Here is a 16455-nt window from a genome sequence, read left to right on the forward strand (position 1 = left end):
ACCTTTTTCATGTTTGATATGCTAAGTACTAGCATTTCATTGACAATTCATTGACTTATTTGTCAAGTTTTTATTATTTACCTTGCCTATTGGCTTAAGACTCGATAAAGTACTTGGCTGTTTTATTTTTCTTTAGCATTAAATTTTCCTAGTTTTTAATGCTTTACCTTGCGGACCGTCCACATATAAACTTGCAATCTGCTCTCATGAGATGGCACTTCTATTATCTTATTCAGTTCGTTTCCGGATCATGGGGAGGTGTCATCTAGGTCCTGGATATCTTTACACCGTGTTAAGTTAGCATGGGCTCATTACCGGTTTAAACGCCATTTTTCCTTTTTTGCAACTTCTGCACAAGACACTTAGTTGTTGCTTTAGCTTTCCACCTAGTAGTTCATCGTGGTTTACATGAGAATAATATGTTATTGGTCTACTATCTGCTTTACTTGTTAAACTATATCTGTACAGCGAGTGCTAAAGTTTCAAGAACAACACGATACAGAATTGTTATGAGGTCTGATCTCCACGACTTCATACTCATAACATAAGTGCAACTTCTGCCAATTCTGGGCATGAGGCGGGTTTTATATTGCTTTGCCGAACACACATACACAACAGTTGATGCGGTTCACATGAAGAGAGAGCTGGTGTATGCTGATGTGATTCCTTCAAATCTAAGACACTAAAGTATGGGCACGCCCTAAACCAACACAAAGAGACCTTCTTAGCAAATAATATAATATGTGTATTAGGGAGGGTGAGATATAAGCAGCCGCGGGCCGTGGAGGGAGTTACGATGGGGCAGGGAGGCGGGGAGGGGGAGAAGCAGGGTGGAGCCCTCTCTACCTTGCCCCTCCCCCTCCCCGCCTCCCTGCCCCACCGTAACTCCCTCCACGGCCCGCGGCTGCTTATAAGTGTTGCTAACTCTTATTCATTTACAGCATGTTAACATACTGTCACCATTCGCTTTTTATGTACTAGTAACTATGCTGGTAATTTTGCTACTGATAATATGTGTACTTTTATTATCTAAGGTACTACGCCTGAGAAGACGGCATTAGTAAATAAACATTTCAAATACACATCTGTTCTTCTTAACTCCATGTTCTGGTTTCTAAGAAATCTATAACGACCGACTGTTCATGAGTTCCACGTATCCTGAGGTACTATAAGTTCATATTCTGGATTGTCTAAACATTGAGAGTTTGTTATATCCAATGTGACACTGTACCTAGCTTGCTAAGGAGTTTTTGATTACTAACGTGAGTTTTGGGACACCCTAATTCGCCGAGGTTCCAATCCTCTGTCCACAGTTCTGTGTGAGAACAGAAACCCTGCGACAGGGGCACCCCCGACCCTTGCTGGAGCTTCATCACACTTGCGATACAACTCCAGCAATGCATTCGCCGAGGTTCCAATCCTCTGCCCACAGTTCTGTGTGAGAACAGAAACCCTGCGACAGGGGCACCCCCGACCCTTGCTGGAGCTTCATCACACTTGCGATACAACTCCAGCAATGCGCCACCTTTACGGCACAGATACATCACGCATCTGTGCTGTTTTTGCCCCATGATGCGCCGCATTGTAAATGCAGCACACCATAGGTGACGGAACAGCGGCACAGAATGACTAACACATCCCTGGTGATGCGCCAGTCATCATAAATGTATCCCTATGCTTCTTATCTTGTTAGAGATGAACCGCCATATGTATCATCAAAGTTTTTTGCATTTCCTAAATAGCGAACTTTAAGGAATAAATAGCGATTCTTTACCATTCCTAGTTTGCGATGAGCTATTTGCTAATTAGCCGAATGTAGCCCAATGAAGCCCAATGTAGCCCAATGTAGCCCAAAGATGGCCGCCAGACACACAAAAAAACAAATGTAGCCCAAATATCAGCCAGATGTAGCCCAACTATAGCCCAGTGACAGAATGACCAATCAGCTTCGCAAACCTCCGTTACGCGAAGCGGAGCGCTGTTACAGATATATATCTTTTTTTGAACGTTAATTTCTCAAAATCCACTGGAGCACATATATTGAGACCTAGCAAAGGCACATCGGGCTACCAGTCCCTAATATTTTGCCAAGTTTCGTGCAAATCCATTCAGCCGTTCGATTATTATTATTATTATTTTTTTTTGCCCCGCGGGGCCCTTTTAAAACCTCCACATCAAACCTAGGGGGTCAGCGAGGATCTACTATGCCCCCTTATAGTTATTTCCCCCTTTGTTTTGACCTCCTCTTGTCTCTCGATCCTACCGAGAGACAAGATGGCGGCCGCTACGGACTGTTTGGAATGTTGACAGACGCCGGAGAACCAATCAGCTTCGCTTCACAAAGCTCCGTTGCGCGAAAAGTCCGCGTCCTGGGCCGCTGCCCAGTCCGCTGTTACAGATATATATCTTTTTTTAAACGTTAATTTCTCAAAATCCACTGCAGCACATATATTGAGACCTACAAAAGGCACATCGGGCTACCAGTCCCTACAATTTTGCCAAGTTTCGTGCAAATCCATTCAGCCGTTCGATTATTATTATTATTATTTTTTTTTGCCCCGCGGGGCCCTTTTAAAACCTCCACATCAAACCTAGGGGGTCAGCGAGGATCTACTATGCCCCCTTATAGTTATTTCCCCCTTTGTTTTGACCTCCTCTTGTCTCTCGATCCTACCGAGAGACAAGATGGCGGCCGCTACGGACTGTTTGGAATGTTGACAGACGCCGGAGAACCAATCAGCTTCGCTTCACAAAGCTCCGTTGCGCGAAAAGTCCGCGTCCTGGGCCGCTGCCCAGTCCGCTGTTACAGATATATATCTTTTTTTAAACGTTAATTTCTCAAAATCCACTGCAGCACATATATTGAGACCTACAAAAGGCACATCGGGCTACCAGTCCCTACAATTTTGCCAAGTTTCGTGCAAATCCATTCAGCCGTTCGGGCTAAAAGTGAGGCCAACCACCCTATGGAAATTAACATGGGAAAAACGCGTTTTGGGACCCCCCTTTTTTCTCGGCCCCCCCTTGACGAACCCCCCCAAAATTTTCAGGGGCTGCTCAGAAACAAAATGTGCCATTTTCCTGAAAATTTCAGCCAATTCCGTCCACAAACGCCAAAGTTATTAGACATAGAATTTTCAAAAAACCCATAGAGAAAAAATCCTAACTATATATACCTACTGGCGACCGCCAGTAGGTAATATATATATATATATATATATATATATATATATATCCACAGATTAGGCTCCAAACTCGTAGTCCAATGGCGCTCTTGTCACCGGTGCCGACTACAAAGCAGGACAGAACAAAAAAGAAGAAGGGAATCCAATGGATGAATACGAAAGGATTCATCAAATGCCAACGATGTAGGGTCTGTCAAATTGCTACTAACAAAAAAGAAGTAATGTTACCAAATAAAAAATTGTGGAAGATCAACCAATTGATAGACTGTACAACCACACATGTGGTATATGTAATCGAATGCCCGTGTGCACTAAAATATATTGGAAGCACGAAGAAACAATTCAAACTACGAATCCTTGAGCACATCAGAGCGACAGCAAACAAAGACAAAAACAATGCTGTTGCAAAACATATGGAACTGATGCACAACAGCGACTGGAAACTCCTAAAAACTTATGCACTGGAATTTGTATTGCCACACGAAAGGGGCGGAGACCAAGAAAAACAATTACGATGCAGGGAATCAAGACAAATTCTAAACTTCCGAACGATGAGCCCTTGGGGTTTAAATTTGAGTGAGGAACTTTACGTACATTTATAATCAATTGGACTTACTACTGTTCTGAGATATGTGGACTAACAGCTGAATTTCTTTATATGTTCTATATATGTCTTTCTTTGGAAGGAGAGACAGAATGCAATAGAGATGTTGAGAAACTGTATATAAAGGAGTGGGAATAATGAGAAACATTGGGGGATAACACAGTACCCTATGAACAGTATGGAATAATAATGATATGAGAAGGGTTACTTTACAGGAATGTAGATGGATGTATGTTGGGGTGCTTAAACAACCTTAACGGGAATTAAATAACTAAACGCAGAGTTGAGTGGGTGTCAAGGTGAGGACCATCAGCCCACTAGAGGGCCTCAATAGATGTACAAGTATGACAGAGATACTCACTAGAGAGTTTTGAATGGAGAATAGATGGTAAAATAATTGTGCCCACCAGAGGGCGAACACTCGACACCCACCTTAATGAGAAGAAGAAAAAAAAAAAAAAAAATTCTTGACAAATGTTATGATACAATAAGCGTCATCCCAAAATTTTTTTTATGAATTTTACAGAAATGTATTACTTGATTGATTATGTTGACACATCCATAGAGAGATAAGAGACTGTAGTGACCCCAATGGCAGAACTACAAACACTCGTTTTTTTTTATGTAAAAACTACAACTCCCAAGCTACTTCCTGTTGTTGGACAGGAAGTGAGATCATACTGATGGGTCTCAGGCCGTTTTTTTTTTTTTTGTAAAATATAAGAAAGAACTGCAACATTGTATCCTTACCGTGATCAAGCAACAGTATGTTGCGAAACGCGTTGGTACTATGCGAGGAATGCTGCCTTTTTGAACAATAAAAGGAAAATTTGGGAAATATATCCTTTGTTTGAGTGCTGACTTATGCTATCATTGATAGCTCTTTGGAGAATATATATATATATATATATATATATATATATATATATATATATATATATATATATATATATATATATATATATATATATATATATATATATATATATATATATATATATATATATATATATATATATATATATATATATATATATATATATATATATATATATATATATATATATATATATATATATATATATATATATATATATATATATATATATATATATATATATATATATATATATATATATATATATATATATATATATATATATATATATATATATATATATATATATATATATATATATATATATATATATATATATATATATATATATATATATATATATATATATATATATATATATATATATATATATATATATATATATATATATTTTTTTTTTTTTTTTAAAAGACCCGACCAGTGTGCTCTGGTAAGGGTGGAAATGCCGACCTGGCCGCGCTGTTTACGCGCGGAACTTATCTCGCACCACAGAAACACGTCTACACTTCAGCAAATAAAATGATGTCGGAGCCCCAGCACTACCTCCCTCTATTGTATCGTTTCTGTGCCTGGTGTGTGCCCAGCTGTAGTCAGGGTCGAGGGGGCGGGGCTGCAGGAAAACCTACTGATTTCTTTCCACATGTGATTTGCGTTTGAGTGATTTTTCACCACATCTTCCACATTTGGGTGTAAATGTTTACCTTATTAAGCTGAATTGGCTGAGTGTTACACGTGCTAGTAAACCATAAATTATATTTATCTTACAGAATATTCGCAGCTGCCTAATGCCCCCAGATCACCCGGGAAACCTTCAGCCATCAGTGCTTTCAATGCTGCAGGTTTTTAAGCTCATAATTACATTATCGAGTAACCAAACTGCAAATCCCACATTGAAAGGTGCTAAAAAAGCCAGACCTGGTTGAAGATGTCACCTACACCAGGTCACTTGGCAACTATGGCGTGCTGGTAAAAATTTACATGCAGTGTTTTTAAACTTCTATTCTTGTGAGCCAACATGAATTATTGAGGCGCCCAGATTAACCTGAAAGTACACGCCCTGTACGCACACAGAAACTACAATCCAGGAATAGGACAGCCGATATTCAGACAATTCAAGATCCAAATATAAGGGTACCCAAAGGGGAAAATGTAGGTAGACTGGTTTGATTGTTATTGCCAAACTGAAAACCGGACGCTACGAATTATTGAGTGAAAATAGATCTGAATATTCCCAGAATGCATGACTGCAATTAAAAAAGTCGCTGGCTAAACAGCATTGGGTAGTTATTGCTTCACACTATCTGATGCACTGAAGGGAGTAATTGACTTCTCCCCATTAGAGATTCATCTCTGCAATCAAAAGTTTGGAGTGATATTTGGCGCTGCACACACGCGCGGTCTGGTTTCTGGCGCACACAGCCATGGTTGCAGCGCACAGAGACCCTCCACTGCCGTACACAGAGAAAAACAAGCATTTACAATGCAATGGTCTCGGCATCATTAAAGGTAGAGCTATTGGCATTGCTCATGACATTTCTTTTTTTTTCTTTAAATCATAAATAAATGGCATTGTCATTTACATTGATTAAACATTGGGACTTGTCAGTATGGCTAACTCGATTTCAGAAATGTTTGCTGTATCCGGCCCATCGAAACAGTAACAGCAGCAACGTATATTTTAATGTAGTGTATTGCAACATCTATCTATCAATCAACGAATCAATCAGTCAGTATCTGAGTAGCTCTCTCATCACCACGGGTGTATCCAGGCGCTGTATATAGGTAGCTGCACTGCGTGGGGTCTGAGGTTGAAAGGGTGTCTTTGCTTTTGAGCCTGAGTGAGAAGTCTTTCTATGGAGTGTGGGGACCTCTGAGGCGCCGTTATTGCGTCATGGGACACAGCGCTTAGAAGCAGTGTGCGGGATGAAGAGGTGTGAGGGACGGACCTGCAGTTTACGGTTTTGAGTAACCTGGCAGCTTGGAGCAGCTCTGCGGGGGAGGGGCAGTGCCACCGCACATGCCAACATTTTAACTAGCAGAGAGGGAGATTTTGAAAACAAATATGGGGGGGCTGCATTTTTCCCTTTCACTGAAGCAGAGGAAACGCTAGGGCGCCTCTATAAAATATGTTCGTTTCTATGCGCCACCGTCACTGGCAGGCCCCCTAGGCAGGAGACGCTGGGTGCACATATGTAAGGTTGAAGTTACCCGACCCTCCCACCTGGTGACCACGCTCCCAGCTCAGCCTCTCCGAACCCGTGCCACCCTCGTCACCCCCTCCCTTCACAGCAGACATCATGATTCACAGCTTTCCAAGGCTGAGCTTTGGACACACAAGGACGGGGGGGGGGGGCGGGCGCTGCAGGCTGGTGGGTGAGCCCTGGCAAATCTATTTCAAGCCTGGCTATACTATTTTAAGAGAAGAGGCCTTCTAAAGCGCACCCTGCGAAAAGAAATGATTCGAGGCGCTGTGCCAGTCGGGTTACAGCGTGTATTCCAAGCAAAGGAACAAGTTAGGCAGGGCATAGCCTCGCCTCAGAAACCACGTCTTGGCGCTATATTTGAGCTCAGACATGTGCACGAGTTGCCCATACACGTGATCCCTGGTGGATGGAAAACGTGAGCACGACTCTCTTGTGCACCATCTAGTGGGACCACCCCTCGGGGGGTGGGAGCGGGATGTAAGGAGGGGGAGCTGTAGGGAAACCAGCAAGCATTTGGCACATACATTAAGAGTTTTTCGTGGTTCCGGTCACATTCGCCGTGTTTCGGGTCCGTCTCCTGAGGGTTTTTTTGGGGTGGAGTTTTATATAGCGCTAACTAGACCTGGAGGTATCAGAGCGCTTTACACGAGAAGCAGTTACGTTACAAAGGGACGCCTCATTTTATGTTAGGCACGGGGAGATTAAATGATGTTGAGCGTCCCTGCCGAGACTCGAACGCGGTTCCCTAGCTCCGAGGTTCCAGGTTCTAGGGTTAAAGCCCCACATTCCACCAAGGAACTCTTTTTTTCACAACAAAGATTGTAATTGTGACAATGGACCAAACCCTGGTGTTTGCACCGACAGAGAGCTGGGGCTGAGGGGACTAGTGCCACAGCTGCACTGACCATCGGCCTGCGGGGTGGCGAGGATAGGCCAGGCCGCAGGGCACGAAGTGTGAGGGCACAGACCCGTTCCTCAAAGAGTGCAGAGGGCACAGTGGGCCTGAGAGGGTCTGAGAGAAGGGACGGACAAGAGCTTTCGTTGGGGCACTCGGATGTGTGAGCGAGGAGCCACGCCCCTTGGCACTGCCACTCGGTTCTCCCTTGGCAGAATGGCAAAATACCTCTCCGTAATTTAAGGTGGTGAAATTATGTTTTCACCATGGCGGCCACGTGAAAGGTCATGATGAAATCTGCTTTCCAGATAGCAAGGTGGCTTTCACGTCCCTTTTCAGCACCAGCCGAGATTTCTGGTGAGGGCTAAAAATAATAAAACGTGTTTGTCCTCGAATGCGTAATAGCAGAGGGCGTGCCCCTTCTACCCACCGTGACGGTGCTGCAGGCTGAGAAGTGGGGACAGAATGTGATGGAGCATATTGTGGCCAGTTTCACCGACCACCCGCTCTCCATACCTTGGTAATAGCAGCAGCTGTGGCTCACACTGCGGCTCTGTTCCTTTGAGAGCAGGCTGGCACCGATAACGCAGCCATGTTTGTTTACGTCTCCAACAGCAGCGAGCGTTTAACTCCCCCGAACCATCTAAAGCACTACCACAGTTAAGGCAGCCATGCTTGTTTACGTCTCCATCAGCAGACATTATACACGTTTCGGGACGGAGGAGAGCTGCGGGCGGAGGGACGAGCAGAGCGGCTCTGGAAACCACCACCGTCTTTCTCCGAGGCAAAGCAGAAATGCCTCGGAGAAAGTGTGGTAATTTTCGCATTCGGGGGCGTGTGTTTTGTTGTTCTGAGTGACGGGTGACGTCACTGGCGAAAGAACAGCAAAATGTACGCCCCCAAATCCGAAAAAGACAGAGCCTATTCGGAGGGACAGCTCTCTCCTCCAATGGCTGGCCTCCGTTTAGGAAGCCAGCCAATGGGAGAGAGGCAAAAACAGAGGCGGGACAAATAGTCCACACTAAGCAACATTAAATCTCGGTACTTCCGGTTCTGCCTTCGGCAGACCGGATACTACCTCGACCTAAAAATTTGAGGGAACATTGCAAGAGGCCCTTGTATAAAAGTGCTGAATATGAATAGCATCACAACAGAGTCTGCTTTCCTTTCTTGTGCTTCTTCATTAGTCATAGAACTATCCCAGTGACTAAATTAGGACACACTAGCCCATGAATGCACAGACATTTATGTTATTTTTATAAGTCACCCCTATGACTGTTCCGCAAAGGCAACCTCTTTGCAGTTTCTGTAAACATATCTTACCTTTGTAACTTTTGAGAAGCATGCAGTTGTAATAACATTCACAGTTTTGGCATCATTCCTGTAGCAAAACATTAAAAAGTTATGTCACACTACACCATAAAATATACAGCATATTAAAAATCTAAACAATGTTTAAGCGTGTTTTGTAAAAATATCTTGTACAAGTATAGGCCTGCTACACCACCATAGTGTCTGAAATTATTAAAGCATGCCCACGTCTTTGAATACAAACGTATTTAAGTTGGGTGGGGGAATAACAGACGGAGGAGTGCTACCTAATCTACACAAAACTGACATTCTATAATTTTTTATAAGGTTTATAAAGGGCCACACACTCTCAAGAAGCTTTTTTGTTGAAAGATGTCTTTGATTTTTTAAGAGCATAGAACACGCTTGATTTAAAAAGCAGTGCATGTTATTAAAAGAAGGTTCTTGTAGTTACATAACCCACGTTATACATATTTATAGTGAGTTCATTACAGCGGATGTATGTGTGGAACCAAGCAGATGATGCTAGGACATAAATCATGCAGTAAGAGAGAAATAGAACGGAGTAACAATGACGAAAAGGCCTGGGAATAATATTGTTGAAAATGGAAACATACTAAGTTGGGGGAGAGAGAGGTCAGATCTCATATAGAGAGCCATGAACGGGCTCTGGTGGGAAGCAACATGTAGGTGTGTAACAAGTATGTGAAGGGAGATGAGGGTGGTGTAGTCAATTGGAAATATTAATTGTACATTCAAGAAGGTCTGGCGTCATCTTGAAGATTTTCTGTGAAGGAGTAAATGAGGTCATTTTCATGAATTTGCTATGGGGTGTCCCCAAAAGCTTATTTAGAATACTGGAATAGCACTGTGAGCAATAAAGAAGAAGAGATAAAGACCAACAATTACATTTACATGAGTACCAGACAAAGGGGGTGTTACTATGAATATATCACACATTTATGAATAATAATCATGAATTCTGGGCAAGCCCCCAGTGTCAAATAAATGTTTTTGGGATGTATTGCAAATGACATAAAATTCAATAATTTTTAGTGGACTTGGGGGGAGGTAAATGGACGCTGGGAAACCGATTCAGATTTCTTGCTATGTCAAAAAATCCAATACACGAGGATGGTGTCTTGAAACACGCATCTCGATACCTACACTAAAACTTTGCAAAAGGATACATGACTAAGTCAAGGTATGTGGACTGAAAAAACACTTTTAGATTGTAGTATGGCTGAACTTGGAATATAAAAGGTCAAAATTGCCTGTCAAGCGTTCATGATTTCTGAGACTTCCAGTTGAGCTCAATGGTATTCCTGAGACTTCCAGTTGAGATCAATACATGAATTGTTCATAGATCTACCTGTCTTGATTGACCGCATGAAGTACAAGAAACAGGTAGATAAAAAGAGTACAATGGTAGCAGGTGGGGCAGTGTCACCACTGCACTTCCCTGCTCCATCGTTAATAGATTAAAGAGTGGCATGTAAGTAAACTGAGCAGAAACCCTGAGAACTTAGAAGCAGCATGCACGCATACAGCATACGACATCTGTTGTGTGTGTGTGTGTGTGTGTGTGTGTGTGTGTGTGTTTGTGTAAGGTGAGGGGGCAAAAACAATATGAGAATAGCCCTTTAGCAAAAATACAGATAATAAAAATTGTATCCAAAATACACAGAGAAGGAAATTAAAAGAGAGAATGTATGAGTATGAAAATGTGTATGGGTGAACAAGAAGGAAGAAATTGTAAATGTTACTACAAACTAGGTAAACAGCCAATGTTTTATATTCAGTACCAATTTGAGGTTTTGTTTTACGAATAATTGCTCTCACCAAATGTTTCGTTTGTACAGCTCAATCATCACATCCAGCGATATCTTGGCTGCAGTGGCATTGCTGTCCCTTAGCATGGTGTACATGAAGTTTTGCAGAGCCTAACCAAAGAAAAAGAAGGACATGTTGCCAAAAATCAAAGGAACAGCATGGTGTTTTCAATCTCAATCCCAATACAGAGCACTTACTGTGTTGACCTTGTTGTTCTTGTGTTTAGCATTTATGTTCTTGATATCAGATACAATATGTGTATACAAGGTCTGAAAAGAGACAGGTAATGGAGTTAAACATTACTCACGAAGAAAAGGTAATACTTTTTGTTTTATATGTATTCTTCAGGTCTGTTGAAACAAATCGCAACAGACGTTCTTATTTGCTTTCTATAAAGATCTTAACTAAATATATCTAATTAATTATGAAGGCTCGAGACATTAAATTAATCAAACAATACAAATATGTGTTAGTTGAATTCACACTTGACCTACTTATACAATGTAAAATCTCGTTAATTCTATACATGTTCAGAAAGTCACACTCAAATAGCATAGGATAACCTGTGACTGTTTCCAGGTCCCTGCGAATTCCAATAATGGATGTTGTCACAGTCAGAACGGAAGACACACAATTCCAATTTAAATAATCCTACAATTATTCATTGTTCAAATCTCTTTTTTGAGGAAGAACATAATCTTAGTAAGAGCAGAAAGTTTCCAAGAGGGTTAGTTTTGTTGTTCAGCTCCATTTAGCTACCTCTTAAGCATTTTCTTTAAAAAAAAAAAAAAAAATTCTACTGGAAATTACAGCTGATCAAAGAAGAAATACAGACTCAGGATAGACACTGATATTTCAATATCTGTGTACACTATTTTTACTAAATAATATGATATATCGCTAAGGAAAGTACTCACTCATGCATCTGTCAAACGATAGCAAAGCAGCAAGACTTAATGAAGGCCTATAGCCTTTGCAGACTTTATTGGTAGTCCTGTCATATGCATTGTATTGCGACAAACTGCGGCAGGGTTAAATGGGATACCCTCCCTGCAGGCGTGGCTCCTAGGCAGTTCTGGAGGGCTGCGAGGAGCGAGAAGTTTGGTGCTATTTGAGAGTTGCTGGAATTACAGCTTTGAGCGAGGCCTGCTTTCTCCCTGGCACTTCTTTGGATATCAGCGGTGTCCACATCTAGAGGCAGAGGGGATCTCCACTTGTGATGGTGTCCAGGTTTCCCACCGGGGGTAAGTGCGCGTGCTATGCTTAATTTTTTGGCAGGATTGCAGCGCTACCCAGTAGAGGGTCTCTGGGAAGGCCAAAATAATGCCTTTTTGTCTTGTTTTGGGGATATTTGAGATATTTACAGGAGTGGATTTGCCAGAAGGGCTAAATTAAGGGATCCAAGAGGCTTTTTTTGATTTGGGAGTATTAGAAAATGCAAAGTCATCCTAAGACCTCTGGCTCTGCAACAACACATTTTGAGATATCCGCCCCAACTCAACAAAAAAAGTGGGCCACGCCACAGCAGGAGCTATTTGCACCGCTTCGGCTCGTAAGAATTATACTTTCTGTAACAAAGGTGCAAGCAATAGTGAGGACCAGCACCCCTCAGAGAGGGGTTGGGAAACAAGCTCTATAGCCTCTGGGCAGAACAATAGCAGCACAGAATCCATATGAGTGACGCCCACTTAGAACTCAATGCAAGAATCAAGAGTATTTAGTTCGGAACCAGAGACTGCTCTCCTGAAAGCCAAATAAGTTATGGAATACCCGTTTTTATGAAGACGAAATTATGTCCAGGGGCGAGTGTGGCCCCGGTGATTGATCAGTCCAAGAAGGTGCAGCTCCCGCAGTCTGCACAGCCTCCACAGTCGCACTGGCAAGAGTCACATTCACCAGCTCCCCCCTCCCCCCCACACTCCGGGCAAACCAATGGTATTTCAAACCTCGACATCCCCTACTGAGCCAGTTATAGCCCTGGGGTTTCCTGTCCCTGAGAAGGAAGGGCAGGATGTAACAAGGTGCAACATGATCCACTTCTTTCAAATAATGAGACATTCTAGAGCAGCTTTCCTTCTACGAAGCAATGGGTCGCAAAGACTATGCTAAATCTCATACTGGAGTTAATAGGGAATTAAAAGCCTCACAAACCCTCGAGATTGCCGCTGTACATGCAAGTCTTACGAAAACTGAGGAGACTTTGGCCTAGATCCTGGAGAGACTAAGAGAGGCAGAAGGAAGGATCTCTCAGCTAGGAGATCAAGTAGTTTGCCTACAGGAAAGGACGGCCGCCTTCCAGAAACAGAAGTCCTTGATTGAATACAAGTTGGAGAAGTTGGAAAATCACTCGAGGAGCACTAATCTGCGCAATGTTGGGGTCCAAGGAAGGACGGGAGGGACAGCAAACACTGCACCTTCATTAAAAAATATGTCCTCCCGGAACATCCCAGTGATCTCACAATTACAAGAACGCACCGGGTACCCGAGCATCTGCCTCCAAATTCAAAATACCCTCGCACAATTCGGGTCAATTTTGAGGACTGCAGGGTGAAGGAGTTAGTGCTAACTAAAGCTATCAAAGAGAAACAGTTTAGTACCCCTGAAATCACTCTCCGCCATATTTTCTCTGACACGTCTGCTTCAGCAGCGAGGAGGACCTCCTTTTAAGGTGCAAGGAGCACAGGCAATGATCGCACAGCACTTGAAGCTGAAGGTGCTTGTAAAGGGTCGGTTCCACGTTTTATATGACGTCTCGGATGCTCAAGAACTATTACAACAAACATCAGAGTAGCCATAAGCAAGGAATGTGTGATCAGAGAAGTGGACTATTGAGGCAGTCCAAAAATTGGGGAACTATGATGACATATGAGACTCTCCCTTTTTCTAGGTGTTGACTCTCATGGCCGTGGCTTATAGTCCTAACTTTAAAAGTTTCATTATACAGTTGGTGAGCCTTACTTAGATAACTTCATTGGGGAGGGGGGGGGGGGGGGGGGGGTGGGGGGCTGTGGATATCTAGCGGCCTTAGAGCAAGGGTGTGTCTATATCCATAAGGGGACCCTCTCCCCCTATTCTCTTTTTTTTCTCACCTCTTTTTTGTTTTTCTGTCCTCTTTTCTGCTTGTTTCTCCTTCCTTTTCTTTTTTGCTGATGTGTTAGGGCGGTAAAAGTAGGCCGATCAATCTGGGCACAATGCCAGGGTGCCAGATTCTTGGGGGAGGGAAGCATGTTAGGCATGAGTGGGATAGCGCACCACTCACCACAGCTTAGGGGTGGGGGGGTTAAGGAAGGGTGTGTGGGGGGGGCACTTGGTAGGTGGAGGGGTGAGGTGAAAAGAATGGAAAATATGGATCCAGGTTTGCCATTACTTAATTTAAGCAGTAAGGAAGGTAGAACAGAATGTTAGTCTGGTTTGAGGGGCGCTTCAATCAGCAGCGCGGGCCTCTCCATTTTATTAGTTCATGGCAAGAGAAAGGAAGGACAACATTTGGGAATTGTGTACTTTCTTTCTGTGAAAAAGATAGTCTGCTCTCTGTAGTGCCTTGGACTAAGGGAGGGAGCCTATATAGGTAATACTTCCCTTTTTTTTCTTTCTGGTTTTTAGAGTTGTGAGTAATTCCCTGAAGGTAATGTCTTTCAATGCAAATGGGCTCAACAACTTTAAGAAACTTCAGGCAATAGAAAGCTAGGTTTTAGCCGGCGAACCCTGTAGTGATCTTGATCCAGGAGACTCATATCCCGGCTGGTAAACTGTCAGGATTCTCAATGTTTAAATACTTAGCAACATATAGAGGGTTTTCGTCTGCTCAAGCCGGTCATAGCGGCACAGCAATTCTTTGGACAAAATGGGCAGGTGAAGAAGTGGTTAACAGCGCCAGCGATACAGAGGGTCGCTGGTGCTGGGTTACTTGTCTGATAGGGTCAAACCTTTTACATTTGCTAGCTTTTAAGTGCCATTGGAAGACAATATTACTTCATATGTGAATGTATTCCAGTCATCTTATGTAAAACTCTGGGGGGGGGGGTTAATTATGCAGGGATTTCAATTTGTTGCAGGATCCAAGAGTGGATTCCTCTGTTAAGGCAAAAAAAGCCTTGAGCTAGAAGTGACCAAATCCCCAATGGATCCCGAAACGCAGGTGTTAAATAAGCAATATCTGCAGGAGGAAGGGTGGAGACAAATTCTTAAAGATGAGATTAGGGAATTCTTGACGATTAATGATAAGACACCACCAGAGGCTATTGTTTGGGACTCTATGAAGGCATTTATCAGAGGGAGGATAATAAGTAAGGATGCAAAGAATAGCCTCAAGGCCAAAAAACAAAAATGGATTTTAGAACAAAAATGTAAAACAGAGCTGCGCCAGGTTTCTGTAAAATTCAACCAGGGCTAACAAAAAAGTGTTTGTTTATGAAGAAAGTAACTTCTCAGGCAAATGTTTTGCATGGCAGGCACGGAACAAGCAGCCAAGAATCGGAAAAAAGCCTTGAAATGTCCAATCACTGGAATAATAAGTAGGGAATCTGAGATGGTTTGAAAAATCATGTTAAACCATAATGGACAGATTTATTCATAGAATGAGTCAACTGATAACTCTCTTTAGAAAGATTTTTAGTAGATTGTGATACTCCAGCTGTCTCAGCCTGTTGTGGTGCCGCTGCCTGCCGCAAGACCTGCCATTGTTGCCGCACGAACCCCTGGTGGGACGAGGGTCCCAGAGGATAACGCCGCCACCGCCACGCCATCTCTACACTCTGGGGTGGACTCCAACCCCCAGAGTGCATCGCAGGATTCCCGCAGCTGCCGCAAGTGAGTGAGGGAGTGGCGGGGCCAACACGCTCATAGAGCAGCCTCTCCCCCCGCGGCGCGGGAGTTGTCTCTGCCTGTTGTGCTGCCACTGCCTGCCGCAAGACCTGCCATTGTTGCCGCACGAACCCCTGGTGGGACGAGGGTCCCAGGGGATAGCGCCGCCGCCGCCATCTTTACACTGTGGGGTGGACTCCAACCCCCAGAGTGCATCGCAGGATTCCCGCAGCTGCCGCGAGTGAGTGAGGGAGAGGCGGGGCCAACGCGCTCATAGCGCAGCCTCTCCCACCGCGGCGCGGGACACAGCCCGGATGAAGTCCGGACCAAGGGCGGGCCCATCTGTGCACATCAGAGGCCGGGCCGGGCCACCCCTCTGACATCGTCAATCAGTTGGCTCCTGCAGTGGTGAGTGGGGCTTTATATCAGTTTCATGTCCAGGGAAACAAATATCATGGGCAAACGCAACCCAGTTTCAGCATTGTGTAACACCACGACTATCGACAGCATGGTGGAGAGGGCGGTGAATATAGTCAGCACTGAATTTGAATGTACTGAGAGGCGCTTGTCACCGGGCTTAACAAAATCCTATCTTCTTTTACAAAATGAGAACATTAATATGAGTGACCCCCAATTAACGTTGCCTATTCAGGCTGATCATGGCCTACACCTACCAGTCGGAGAATGCGCATTGGGCGCTGAGAGGGTTGAGGAAACTGGAC

The 16455-nt window shown here is 43.5% G+C and overlaps 1 protein-coding gene across 1 annotated transcript in view; it reads right to left on the reverse strand.

Moving 5' to 3' along the window:
* The window catches only part of SDAD1 (SDA1 domain containing 1), a 202501-nt gene that overhangs the window by 136907 nt on the left and 49139 nt on the right, over positions 1-16455 (reverse strand). The window contains exons 5-7 of the mRNA XM_078676393.1: positions 11128-11199; positions 10940-11040; positions 9110-9167 (exon numbers count right to left, since the gene is read on the reverse strand). Coding sequence (XP_078532519.1) covers positions 9110-9167; positions 10940-11040; positions 11128-11199 — 231 coding nt within the window. The remainder of the gene's footprint in view (positions 1-9109; positions 9168-10939; positions 11041-11127; positions 11200-16455) is intronic.

The sequence above is a fragment of the Lissotriton helveticus genome, chromosome 2_1 (assembly GCF_964261635.1).
Source record: "Lissotriton helveticus chromosome 2_1, aLisHel1.1, whole genome shotgun sequence".
NCBI lineage: Eukaryota > Metazoa > Chordata > Amphibia > Caudata > Salamandridae > Lissotriton > Lissotriton helveticus.